Source organism: Protopterus annectens, chromosome 10.part0, assembly GCF_019279795.1.
Source record: "Protopterus annectens isolate FY-2018-M chromosome 10.part0, PAN1.0, whole genome shotgun sequence".
NCBI classification, from domain to species: Eukaryota; Metazoa; Chordata; order Ceratodontiformes; family Protopteridae; genus Protopterus; species Protopterus annectens.
In genome coordinates this window covers 1520637766-1520650822 of record NC_056744.1, presented here as the reverse complement: position 1 = coordinate 1520650822, position 13057 = coordinate 1520637766, and the positions used below count along the sequence as shown (strand labels likewise).

At 41.8% G+C, this 13057-nt stretch overlaps 1 protein-coding gene across 4 annotated transcripts in view; it reads left to right on the top strand.

Annotated features, from left to right (window-relative positions):
- LOC122813703 (zinc-binding protein A33-like) overlaps positions 1-13057 on the top strand; it is a 596671-nt gene that overhangs the window by 283870 nt on the left and 299744 nt on the right. For all 4 annotated transcript variants that reach the window (XM_044086161.1, XM_044086160.1, XM_044086159.1 and 1 more), the window contains exon 5: positions 8683-8816. In XM_044086161.1, the coding sequence (XP_043942096.1) occupies positions 8683-8816 (134 nt within the window). The remainder of the gene's footprint in view (positions 1-8682; positions 8817-13057) is intronic.

Below are 13057 nucleotides of genomic sequence, written 5' to 3'. Positions count from 1 at the left end.
AATATCACACATATATCTTGGGCTTTTAACTTTTCTAAGTTTAAACAATCCTATTTTTCTCAGTTTTATATATCTGAATCACTGCGTGCTTTGGCACTTATATAAACACTGTAAATCATACTTTGAAGAGGTTACTTGTAATAGTAGCAGAAATCATAGCTTCTTACTACATAAGTTTCCAATACACTGCCTTGTGGACTTGGTACTATAGAGCCTGCCCACAGGATATTAGTGTGTGACTATTGAAGAATGGATTTTAGCATAATGAGATGCAAGTCATATTCTAAGAGCATTTACAAAAAAAGCTATTCAACTAGAAGCTTTGGACCCAGAAGGATGAGCTCTAGCTGACTGTAAGTGAAATTACTAGATTAACTAAATAAATAAAAATCATATTATATTGTATGTGTATGTGTGTTTATGAATGTCTGGGAATATGGGTACATGTGTGTGTGTGTGTGTGTGTGTGTGTGTGTGTGTGTGTGTGTGTGTGTGTGTGTGTGTGTGTGTATGTATGTGTGTGTGTGTGTGTGTGTGTGTGCACGCATGTGTTTGTGTGCATGTGTGCATTTATGTGTGTGTGTGTGTGTGTGTGTGTGTGTGTGTGTGTGTGTGTGTGTGTGTGTGTGTGTGTGTGTGTGTGCATGCGTGTTGGAGGGGTGTCTGTCTTACCATGATATTTGTGCCAGTAGGGAGAACAATAACACAGTAGAGTCTGACAATGCAGTGCTTGATTCAGAGACATTGTAATTGTGGCTTTACCTGTCTCTGAGTAGATTTCCTCCATCACACTATTGATCAAAACACTTTAACCAGTTAGCATTGGTGGAGAGAATCATTTTTGAATGCTAAGGGTAGTCCCAGAATAAGATTTTATAGCAAGCATAAGTTGTATAGAAATGTTACAGAGGTGAATTAACATGTATCGCTGTACTTTCCATAGCAAATGGTCATAACAAACCTTTAGAGATGGATGTCATTTCCTTACCATATATAATGCCAACATAATGCAGTTTTTGGTACAAAAAGCATGCTGTTTTTTTCTTTTTATTTTGTTGATAAGCACAACCTCTTGAAAATTTTCTTGAAGTTGAAAATTTCCTGCCATGACACCATGAATGACCAAGCCCACAATCAGGAGTGGCCTTAGGTCAACTGGCCCCTAGGCAAAAGGGCTACATGGCAGCCCCCACCACACTACCAGTGCCCCCATGCTGGTCTACCTACACCAAATAAATACTGGAAAAGTACCCCTGCTAGAGTGGCATCCTAGGGGGCTGCCTAGTTGGCCTGTGCCTAAGGCTGGCTATGCCCACAATATCTCACTTCCAATGTTAATGTAAAAGCCATTGCATTTCAATGCTAATTGCTGAAACAAGAGAGTCATATATCTTATTAAAACTGATTGTCAGCTATAGCGATGGAACACCATGAAAATGTACATATTTGATGATTTGTTAGTGAACCCATAATGTTAGTTATAATGTTTTAACCATAAAGCTGCTAGTCTAAAGGTTCTGATCACCCAGAATGCTTTGCAGTTCTATGTACATCATTGCTACTTCTTCACTGGCATACTTTTGTGGGTCATATAAAAAGACTGAGTGGGAAGTGAAACTAAAATGTGAAAAACATGCCAAAATCGTCATTTTTTTTCAAACCACTTGCATTTTTAACATCAGGAGTGCAACCAAAATGAAGTTAAATGAAAAACAAAGATGCAAGAATAGTACAGCAATCCACTTTAAATTGGTGTTTTATTGCTGGCTGTGAACCTCCGTTTTGGTAGGTTTCATATTTATACTAGTAACTATAACACTGAATATATGGTGTTAACAATGGAGTGCTTACAGAAAAAGAAGGAATTGGGGGCTTAGCAATCTTGAGATTTTTGCCATAATCTCTGAAACACTGACATTTACATCAAACCTTGAATCTTCTTGTCAGCTTCCCAGATATGCTAAAACAAGTTGCTTTCACTGTCGTTTGCAAACATGAAGAGGGAAGAATATGGAAACTGAAATGAGAAAGTTTGATTTAATACAACCATAGTTATCTTTTGCTTTTTTTTTAGCATTCCCAGATTCACTATTCATGTCATGCTGCACAGGGTATAAATATTAATAGTTATCAAATAAATTAATTACTGTGGCCATTTCATTTGTTTCCTGTAGTATTGCTATCGCATGGTTTTACTGGGACATCAAGGCTTGTAAATGAAAAATGATTGTATTTGTGTTGGATGTTTTCCACTGCAAGACACATACCTTTGTCTGCATGTGCTGATAGATGTTCTGTAGTCCTATCTCGTCTTCTTTCTTACACATGGGTTCGGAGCCAATCCTCGGCTCACACTCGGCCTTTTTACAAGCTCAAAGTCTCCTATTTGACTCGTGGCTAGGTAGGTATCCCATGGTGCACCAGTACAATCCCCATATCTCGTTTGCCACATCAAAAAGTTCAGATGTGCTTCTTCTTGGCCATGGCTAATCTAACACATTTTTGCAGATTTTTTGGCTAAATTCTACTGTTGTTCATATTAGATAGCTTTATATAGCTGTTTCTAGCGTCGTTTTGTAGTTAGATAGTTTAACGTTTACTGGGTTTCTTCCTGTGTTACGTTTTCTGAGAATAGATGGCTGTTGGTCTTATCGTTTTCATTGGTATCCTGTGTGCCAGTTAGTTTTTCTCTGGGCTTGCTATATATATATATATATATATATATATATATATATATATATATTCTAATAGTTGATATTAGTGGTTGTAGGCACTTTTGTGCGTAGTTTAGACTGTGTGTCCAGTATTTTGTAAATTTAGATAAGATTTTTCTGAGCGTGTTTTTGACCTTCGTTCTTTTTCCTTGACTTTTAGAGATTGTTATTTTTTCTCCAGTGTGTGTGCGAGACTGTTAGATTTATCTTTCTGAACCTTTCCTCTTCTAGGTCCATTTTAGTTAGAGGACCTAGGTTTTCTCCCCTTTTTTCTCTAACCAGGGCTAGGCCAGTTTAAGTTAGAGAACCTAGTCCTCTTGGTTGTGTATCTGTTAGAACTTTAAGGGCTAGGCCCGTTTTAAGTTAGAGGACCTAGTCCTTCCACTTTCTTCTCTCTGTGTGTCTGATTGGTGATCTTCTGTGAGATGTCTAAGGAGGTTAAGGATCATAGGTTCATAGGTTCATAGATTAGTACTAAGCTATCTGTCCTTGCGAGCCATTTTAAGCTTAGCCAGTTATCCCTTGTGAGACTCAAACCATGCACCTTGTGCTTGTAAGGCAAGCACCTTAACCATTAGGCCACCCTCCCTAGCCCATAAGCCCTTTGGCTTTAAAAAGTGTGTGAAATGTTCACAGAAGATGTCTATAATGGATGGCCACAGTAACTGCATATACTATCTTGGGGCCATCCACTTACAAGAAGCATGCCTATTTTGTCACTCATTTAGTGTCAGGGAATTGCAGGAGAGAAAGAATAAACTTATATTAAAAGGTCTCCTAAAGCCCTCTTTTGAGGAAGATCTGGCTAGCTCTTCCTCCTCTTCTAAGTTACATGGATCGAAAAAGGAAAAATCGAAATCCTCTGAGAGGCCCTCCTCAGCGCTGGCTGGTGCATCAGAGCCACCTCTCAAAATTTCTAAAACCAACAAATCTGATGCCTCCTCAGCTCCACTGAGTTCGGAGCTGATCGAGGGTACTACTACTATGGCTACAGTGTCAGCACCAGGTAGTTTGGAGCCGACCACTGATAGCAGACATCTGAGCCGATCTACAGATCCTTTACCGGTCTCCCCTACATTAAGGTCACCCATACTACAGAGATCCCATTCTCCCACACTGTCTTCCAGATCTTCCAGGAGCTTATCAGAAGAAGATGTGGAGAGAGTACTGCTGAGACTCCTGAAGTCATCTGCCTTGCCTAAAATGTTGTTGGCTCTGACCCAGATATTTCCGGGGCCACTTGAATCTGCTACCCCTTCTGTGATTCCTCCTCTGAGCCATGCTGGACTTTCTGAGCCAGAGAGTTCATTACTGCTGGTGGAACCCTCAGTTCCAGCTCCCCTTGAGGTTGTTTTGGAGCCGAGTTCCACTCCAACACATTCAGTGCTGTCCGTGGTGACTAGGAGCCGAAGCTCCCCAGTCAGCCAAGACAGGGACACCTGGAACCAAACCTCTTTGGTTCCGAGCCTTCCTCTCGGCACATCGGCTAGGGTGAACTCAGACCTTACATCTATCTCAGAGCCAATGGCTCTGGAGCCGATGGCATCCTCGGTCTCCTCGGAGCCGGGGAGGTCTTCAGAGTCAGAGATGTTGGCATTCGAGATGATGAGGAGTGTGCTGTCCCGATCATCAGCTCCTACCAGGGGTACCGACACTCTTCCCTCTAGGGCACCTACTTCTGTCTCAGCACCTACTCCCTCTCTGGACAGCAGAGACCTGCAGCCTCAGGAGCCCCTGGATGGTGGCCTCCATTCTTCTGAGACCTCCCTGGAATATCCTTCCCAGGAGCCCCCACAGAACAGGACATGCAAGAGGAAGCATGTAGACTCCCAGGATGAGTTTCTTACCTCTGGCACCAACCTCGAGGAGTCAAGAAGGGTCCCCCAGGTTGTCCTCTGATGATGTCTCCTTTGTAGACATCTTGGAGATCTTTAAGCAGTGGTGCGGCTGGCCCATTGTCACCCCTGCTGATGAGGAGTCAGTGTACCTGAAGGCTTTGAGGTCTCAACCTTCAGCCTCTTGGGTGTCTCCACCTTTCGACGAACTGTTGGAGCTCATTAGTTGGAAGGGGTGGGATACTCCTGATGCCATGGAGCCAGTCCCCAGGAGACCAAATAAATTTCTGTCAGCTCTCAAGGAGAAGAAATTTTTGTCAAAGGGTGTTCCCGTAGATCTCATGATGGTGGTGGTGGCCACTCAGAAGGAGCTAGCGGAGACTTCTTCTGACAATCCACCGAATAAAGAATTTCGAACGATGGACAGATACTGGAAGCATATCTTTTCATCGGCGGCATTTACTCTTAGATAACTGAACTACCTAACACACTTTATGAGGCTTCAGAGAGATCTCCTTAAGGAGTTAGGAGAGACTCTACAAGGTACATCCACTGAGGGAGTCCCTGAGAAGGTGTCCACCCAGTTGTCCACCTTGAAGTCTATCGTCAACTCGTCCATGAGGCTCATCTTTTATGCAGCCCAGGAATTTACCTAAGAAGGCATTCCTGGATGCATTTGTGTAATTTTGTGGAATCATTCAAGTCTACCTTTACTAATGGCCCCCTTTGACGGCTCTTCATTGTTTGGACCTAAGGTAAAGGACACGCTCACCTGGTGCGAGCAAGAAGGGAAAACACTCTCTGCCATGGGAGTACATTTTACCGTCCCCTCTAGACCATATCCCAAGGGTCAGAGAGGTGGTAAAATGTAGTTCAAGAAGTCCCAGAGGTTTTCCCAGGATGCACAGGGTGACTCCTCCTTCAGAGGCAGAGGAGAAGGAGGAAATGGTAGATGTTGCCCTAGAGGCAGGGGTGGACCACAAAACCAGGGAGGTCATGATTCATTTCGGGGCCGGCCCTACCAGCGCTCCTGATGTGGGGCCTGACTGTAATTCTCTGGAGCCAGTTGGGGTTGCATTTCTTTGTATCCAGAAGCCTGACTAAGTATCACTCAAGACAGATGGATACAAAGAATTATCACCAGAGGTTATTCCATACTCTTTTTTCTGCCATCTCATGTCCCCAAGAGGATCCCTGATGTTCCACCCAATGACAGGGATCAAGCAACTGTGGAGGTCAACAAGTTGCTGGCAGAAAGAGTCATCCAAACCATCCCCCCAGACCAGCTAGGATTCGGAACTTTTCTCCAGATTCTTTTTAGTGCCAAAACGTACAGGGGACTGGAGGCCCATCTTGGACCTCAACAAATTAAATGAATCCATAAAGAAGGACAAGTTCCAGATGGTGACACTGCAGTCTACACCCCCGTTACTAGGGAAAGACACTTGGATGTGCTCAATAGACCTCCAAGATGCTTACTACCACATAAAAATGGACAGGGCATCAAGGAGTCATCTACGCTTCCGGCTGGGATCCAGTCACTACCAGTCTTGTGCTTTGCCCTTTGGTCTCACCACAGCTCCCAGGGTGTTCACCAAGTATATGGCAGTAGTGACAGCTCACCTGAAACATTGAGGACTCCAGGTGTTTTCGTATCTGGACGACTGGCTCCTGAGTGCCCCCACCAGGCATCTACTTCTTCAGACCAGGGATGCTACTATTCAGCTTTGTGCCTAGTTGGGGATTACTATAAATTGGGAAAAATCTGCCTTATTGCCCTCTCAGTTTGTGATTTTTATAGGTGCAGAAATAGACACAGTAGCCATGTTGGCTCATCTTCCAGTAGAAATAGCACAGAATCGGGCACTTCAAATTCACTGTCTTCTCCCTCTCCTAAAAGTCAAGGCCAAGACTATTCAGAAGCTTCTAGGGACCATGGCTTCTACCATACTACTAGTGCTGCTAGCCAGACTACATATGCAGATTCTTTAGTGGCTCTTGTCGTCCCAGTGGTCTTTCCAACAACTGTCCTTAACTCACCACATTCTGTTAACAGACTCTTGCAAGAAGGACCTCATTTGGTGGATTCAACCCAATCAGTTAACCACGGGCACTCCATTTGTCCCTCACCAACCCTTTGCCACTGTGACCATGGATGCCTCACAGATAGGGTGGGGGGGGGCATTATCTAGGCAGGACTGTCCAAGGCACATGGTAAGATCATGACGCTCACCTGCATATCAATGTTCTAGAGATGAGGGCAGTGCTCCTGGCATTGCAAGCACTTCACAACCTTCTTCTTCTTCGGACGATTGCAATACAATCAGACAACATGTTGGTAGTATGGTATATCAACAAACAAGGCAGAAACAGATCATGCCCACTATTTCAGGAGGCCGTTCAGGTTTGGAAATGGGTAATTTCTTCCCAGCACTTTCTGGTGGTAACGCACATCCTGGTGACAACCAATGTGATAGCGGCCAAACTCATCCAGGCAATTTTGATGCCTCACGAGTGGTCTCTGAAGCAGGAAATAGCAGAGCAGATTTTCCGCAGATGGGAACAGCCTTGCTGCAATCTCTTTGCCAGCCCAATCAATGCCAAATGCAGCAGCTATTTCTGCCTCATCCCCCCTCCTGGGGAGTCACTGAGAGACACAGTTGTTCACGATTGGCCTCTGGGTCTCCTTTATGCTTTCCCTCCTTTTCCTCTCATATCCAAGGTGATTCAGAAAGCGAAACAGCTGGGAAGCAAACAGATCATCATTACTCCTTACTGGCCTTGACAAGTTTGGTTCCCCTTCCTCGGGCCTCACCTTTTAGATGATCCATGGACTCTGGACCCAGTACCAGATCTCTTGATGCATATATCAGGCTCGCTTCACCCCAGCCTACACACCCTCAATTTCACAGCTTGGCTGCTCCAGTTCCATCCCTAGTCAGGCTTCATGACTTCTCACCCTCCATAACTCATATCCTTACATCTTCTCATAAACCCTCCACTAGGAAATTATATTCCAGTAAATGGAGGAGGTTCTCTATCTGGGCTGAGGAAAGGAATGTTGACCCTTATACTGCTTCTATTCTGGGGGATTTGGAATTCTTGTCTGAACTTTCCCATCAGGGATCTGCTGCTGCCACAATCAGGGTTCAATTGGCAGCGATTTCTAATTTTCATCTAGGTCTACAAGATTCTAATCTGATGTCATATAGGTTGTGCAAGACCTTCCTTAAAGGTGCCACTTTGTTAAGACCTCCCCTTCAGGAACCGGTTGCTTCATGGGACTTGAATTTTATTCTATCCAAATTAACATCTCCAGCCTTTGAGCCAGCCCATTCATCTCCTTTGAAATGTCTGTCTTGGAAAACTTTGTTTCTGGTGGCAATCACATCTGCTAGACGAGTGTCAAGAGTTACAAGCACTGTCTGTCAAACCCCCTTATCTGATATTTCACAAAGACAGAGCATCTCTTCATATTAATCCATCCATTGTCCCCAAGGTCTGTTCCCATAACACTTTGAACCAATCCATAGAACTTCCGGTGTTCTTCCCTAATCATTCCACTGCAGCAGAATACAGGTTTCATCAGTTGGATGTTCATAGACAATTACGCTTTTATTTGCACCGGACCAAGGAATTCAGGAAGTCAGACCAATTATTTATTTCCTTCTCCGACTCCAGATTAGGGTTACCAGTTTCCAAAGTGACCCTCTCTAATTGGATCTCTAGCTGTATAGCTTACATTTACTCTTCTGATGGTAAGCCTTTACCTTTCTAAATCAAGGCTCATTCTATGAGATCTCAGTCTACTTCTGCAGCCTTTCAAGCCAGGGTCCCACTTGATAATATCTGTGCAGCAGCAACTTGGGCTACCCCTCACACATTTATTACACATTACAAATTGGATTTGACTGCCAGGGGTAGGGCATCCTTTGGTTCCACAGTACTCAGGAGTATTTTTTCTTGAGCCACCCAAGAATAAGGTGCTAGGGATGCTGTCCCATGTGTAAGAATGAAGGGCGAGATGGACTAAAAACATGGAACGTTATGGTGAGTACATAACTTACTTTTTCCTTTATGTCTACCATTGCTGACCAAGCAATAAATATAAATGCTGTTATTATTTATTCCAGTATCCTCACATATTTAGATCCACAAATTGAAGACTGTATTACAGTGGTGAAAACTGAATTGAATCTAAAACTATACAAGGATCCACAATTACTACATAATATTTGGAAGGACATGGGATCTCTTTTCAAGCCAGGTGAGGGAGACATTTCTGTGTAAATTTAATGCATTTAACTCATAAATTATCTCTGATTCCACAGATTAGGTTGTGGTCAGCAACTTTATTTTAAGGTAAAGACCATTTGCAGAATTGTGTTTTTAAAGATATGAAACTGATAGCATTCTTTGATTTTATGAATATAAGACATTTAGAAGGACATTCCTGAATCTAAAAACAAGTTCCACATCTGTCACATTCATTATGTTTACAGTAAGAATGCATTTACACTTATTTGTGTGGAAAAATGAAAACTATTATATTTTCCATATTCATTAATGGTGCAATGTACAGTTATTTCTGTATGTTTCAGCTTCAGATTTGGAAAACAACTTCTGAGTCAAAACAAAAGTGAGGTCCTTATGTAATCTGAGGGTTGCACGGCATCTGTCTATCTTGCTTTGGGGAGTGCTAATTGCCACTCTCGTTTCATGCTTTTCATAACATTATGTCACTCAAGGCCTTAACTTGTTGTCCATGTTTTTCCTGACAAAATGGTAGAGTTTATTTCAGTACCTGAATTTGTATCTTGAAAATGTTATATAATTTTGTCAGTAAAGGAGGTAATTTACTTTTAAATCTTTGTCCTTTGCTCTGCTGTTGCCATAGCTGTTTGGGCAGCAGATCTCACCTCAACAATTTTTCCAAATGCTTTCAATAACTAGACCATAATCATAATGTATAACATTGTACTCAATGTAAGAAAAATAATAAAACATAAGAAAGCAGAAAATGACTTTTCTCCATCTTCTGATTTAAATCTTTTTTTTCCTCCCTGTACCTACTTGGCCCTAAAAGGTGTGACAAAATTGTTAAACTCCTGCAAGGATACAATAGAAGCAGAGTAAGTACCTTTCTAAATGTAAGTCAGCAGGTGGTTCCAGGTATAACAATAACATATCACAATCTGTAGACATTAAAATATGAACAATGGAGTAAGTAGGAGGAAGTAGGAACATCCAACCAAAAATCTGGACATCTAATTAGCATTACTATTTAATATCAAATGGCACACAATTAGTCCTACTTCAAGTAGGAATACGGGATACTACTCATAAACACATTCAAAAAACTAAGAGTGACAAAATGATGGAAAAAATACAAGTACATTACAAAAAAAAAAAGAAATTGTAAAATCTGTAAACTTTAATGAACTTTACTAGAAAAGTCAACCACACAAGGTCATTTATTTTTTGCTTCACAAAAAGGAAAATGTAAGCTGTGTGCCTTCTTTCTTGAAGTTCTTGATGTCTCTTAACATAAAAAAAAATCAAAATGCTGATTGAGAATGCAAAGCTACCACAAACAACTTAAACAAACTACCTGGAGTAGGCAATCCCAGTTATTAAGAACCTTTAGAATGCTGGGGTGCTCTGTGTGGCTTTAAATCAACAAATAAAGCAAAATCAAAACAGTAGCACTCTAAAACAGTTAACTGAAATGCAAAATAATAAAATAAAGTTCTTATCTGCCATGGATAGAGCTGGATCTTGTTTGCTCAGAGCTGTAGTGAGTTAGGCTTTCTGCCCTTGCTCTGCTGTTTTCCAAAACCCTGCTGTGAGACTACAAAAGATAAGTGCTTATTTTCAAATGTTTTCTGCACTTCTGATCAACTAAAACATTATTTGCTGCATATCTGTTTAATCTGTGCAACTATTTTTTAGGCTTAGTGAATTGAATGCTTACCTTTGTTCTGATCATTGTCTCCATTTTGTTTGCTCTGCTTGTTCTGTTCATTTTACTTGTTGCTGCACTTGAAAAACAGTAGAATAGAGCTGAATCTAGTACTGTTTGTGACCTTTGGAGCTTGTAGTACAGTTAATCTTTTGTCTAGAGAGGCCTATCTGTTGCTTTGTGGGAGGAAGTTTCAGTTTGGTCTGATCTGGCTAGAGTTACTGCTATAGGGCTCTGTTTTAAGGTGTTTTGATTGGATAATTTGAACTTTGGCTGGTTCCTGTTTATCTGCCTTAAATAGCCAGTGTTTATACCAGTTTGTGCTTGTTTGTTCAAGGCTGCAGTGAGTTAGGCCTTCTGCCCTTGCCCTGCTGATTTCCACAAACCTGCTGTGAGACTACAAAAGATAAGTGCTAATTTTCAACTGTTTTCCACACTTCTGATTAACTAAAACAATATTTGCTGCATGTCTGCTTAAACTGTGCAACTGTTTTTTTGGCTTAATGAAATGAATCCTTACGTCTCTTCTGATCTTGTATCCCCACACACCTGCCCAACTGTTGTGGTGTTGAAGCTTGGTGGCTTTTGAGTTGTCCGCCTCTACTATAAATTTGATATTGGACACTCCTCCCAGTCCCTTTGCATGAACTAATTCTACTAAGTACAGTGAGATTAGTTGTGAAGGCCCACCCATTGCATCAGCTCATTTTACTGAGTACAGTGTGATCAGTTATGAAGGTCCACCCCTTTAGGTTCTTAACCTTGAATTATCTTCTGTCTCCTCACTTTCTTCTTAAAAAATATTGTGCCTCTTCCTACTTCATTTTGTTGCTTGAGCTTAGGTATTCAACTGCATTTAGCTTGCCACATTTGATACTGCTTGTTGGTAGCCTGATTAAACTGATGACAGTATTCTACTGAATTGCTGCTTTATTTGAGCTGTTTTTTTACTGTTGTGATTATGAGCTAATTTATCACGTTTGCACTGTTTTAAAGCAATTTACTGATTAACTGCATTTCATTACTGTTTACCTGTATTTCATTGCTATTTACTGTAATTCATTACTGTTTAACTGCATTTTACTGCATTTCATTACTGCTTAATTGTATTTTTTCATACTGTGAGTTCTGTTCTTATCTGTAAGTGGTTAATCTGTGCTTTTTGTGAGTTTTACTGTGTTCTTCCCCTTAAATTGAGTAGCATAGTTTGGATACAAGGTTTTCTGCATCCAGAGGTGTTTGTTTTTGCCTTCTGTGTTTCTGTTTGTTTTTGCCTTCTGTGTTTCTGGCAGCCATCTTGTGTTTGCCTTCTGTGTTTCTGGCAGCCATCTTGTAATGGCAGGGGCTTATCTCCTCTGCTGGTGAGAGTAGCAGGGCTGTCTGGAGCTTGTTTGGCACAAGCTGGAAAAGAAAACAAGGACTAGCAGGATTGGCTAGATTGCTGTGTTACTAGAATCTTCTAATTTTTGTGGTATTTAAACCCCATGTTTGAGCTAGTTTGGGCTTGTTTGCACATCATACACCACAGATGCATGTTTTTAACCCATTGCGAGGTACTCCAGCTACAAATTTTTGCTTAGTAGCACTTGTGTGATCACCTAGTAGTACTCCTCTTAGACCTTTCACCCTTTACCTTCTTAGCACTCTCTGGCCTCTCTTCCTCAGATTCTGACAAATATGGATGGACAGTTTCCTACAGTTTCTCCTGCCAGTCTCATTGATATGGGCATCCTGAGACAGTGTAGCAACTGCCTCATGTACATGGACAGCCCTCTACTACTAGCACCTAGGAACACAATTTGTGAGAGATTCAATTACATTAAGAACTTAGAGTCTATGCTCTCTCCCTCACAAGCCAGTATATCTGACACTGAAAAGGTTGTCAACACAAACACAACACTTAAAATACCACCCACACCTACACAACACATGCCCACATATGCAGAGGTCCTCAACAAAAACATACTCAAACAAAAGAGACCTCAGAGGAAAAAACACACACAAACTCCACTGCCCTCCACACCTCCACAGATAGTCCACACACCTATGTCTCACAGCCACTAAGGCCTAGACATAAACCCAACATAGTAGTCATAGGAGACTCCATTGTGAGACACACAGATGTGCCCCTCACCAGGCTATATAAGGAGAAAGCTTTGGTTAGTTGTTTGTCAGGTGCCAAAATCCACCATATCACCCATGCACTCAAGTCTCTCAACAACAGGTACTGTTATGACTCTCTCATAGTCTGTGTTTGCGTGAATGACTTGAGACATACCTCCCTGGACTATATGAAGAGAGACATGACTGAACTCACTGAATATGTGTCCTAGGCAGGTGTGTAACTAGCCTTAAGTAGCATTCTGCCATCACCTAGAATGATGCCTCAATACAAACAGAAAATGACTGACTTTAACAATTGGCTTAGTTTCTGGTGTCATTCCAAGGGGTTCCAGTACTTGACAGCTTGGGGAGACATGATCAACAGATCACAATGCTTTGTCAGAGATGGCCTGTATCAGTCTCCCTTGGGCTTCAGGCTTCTG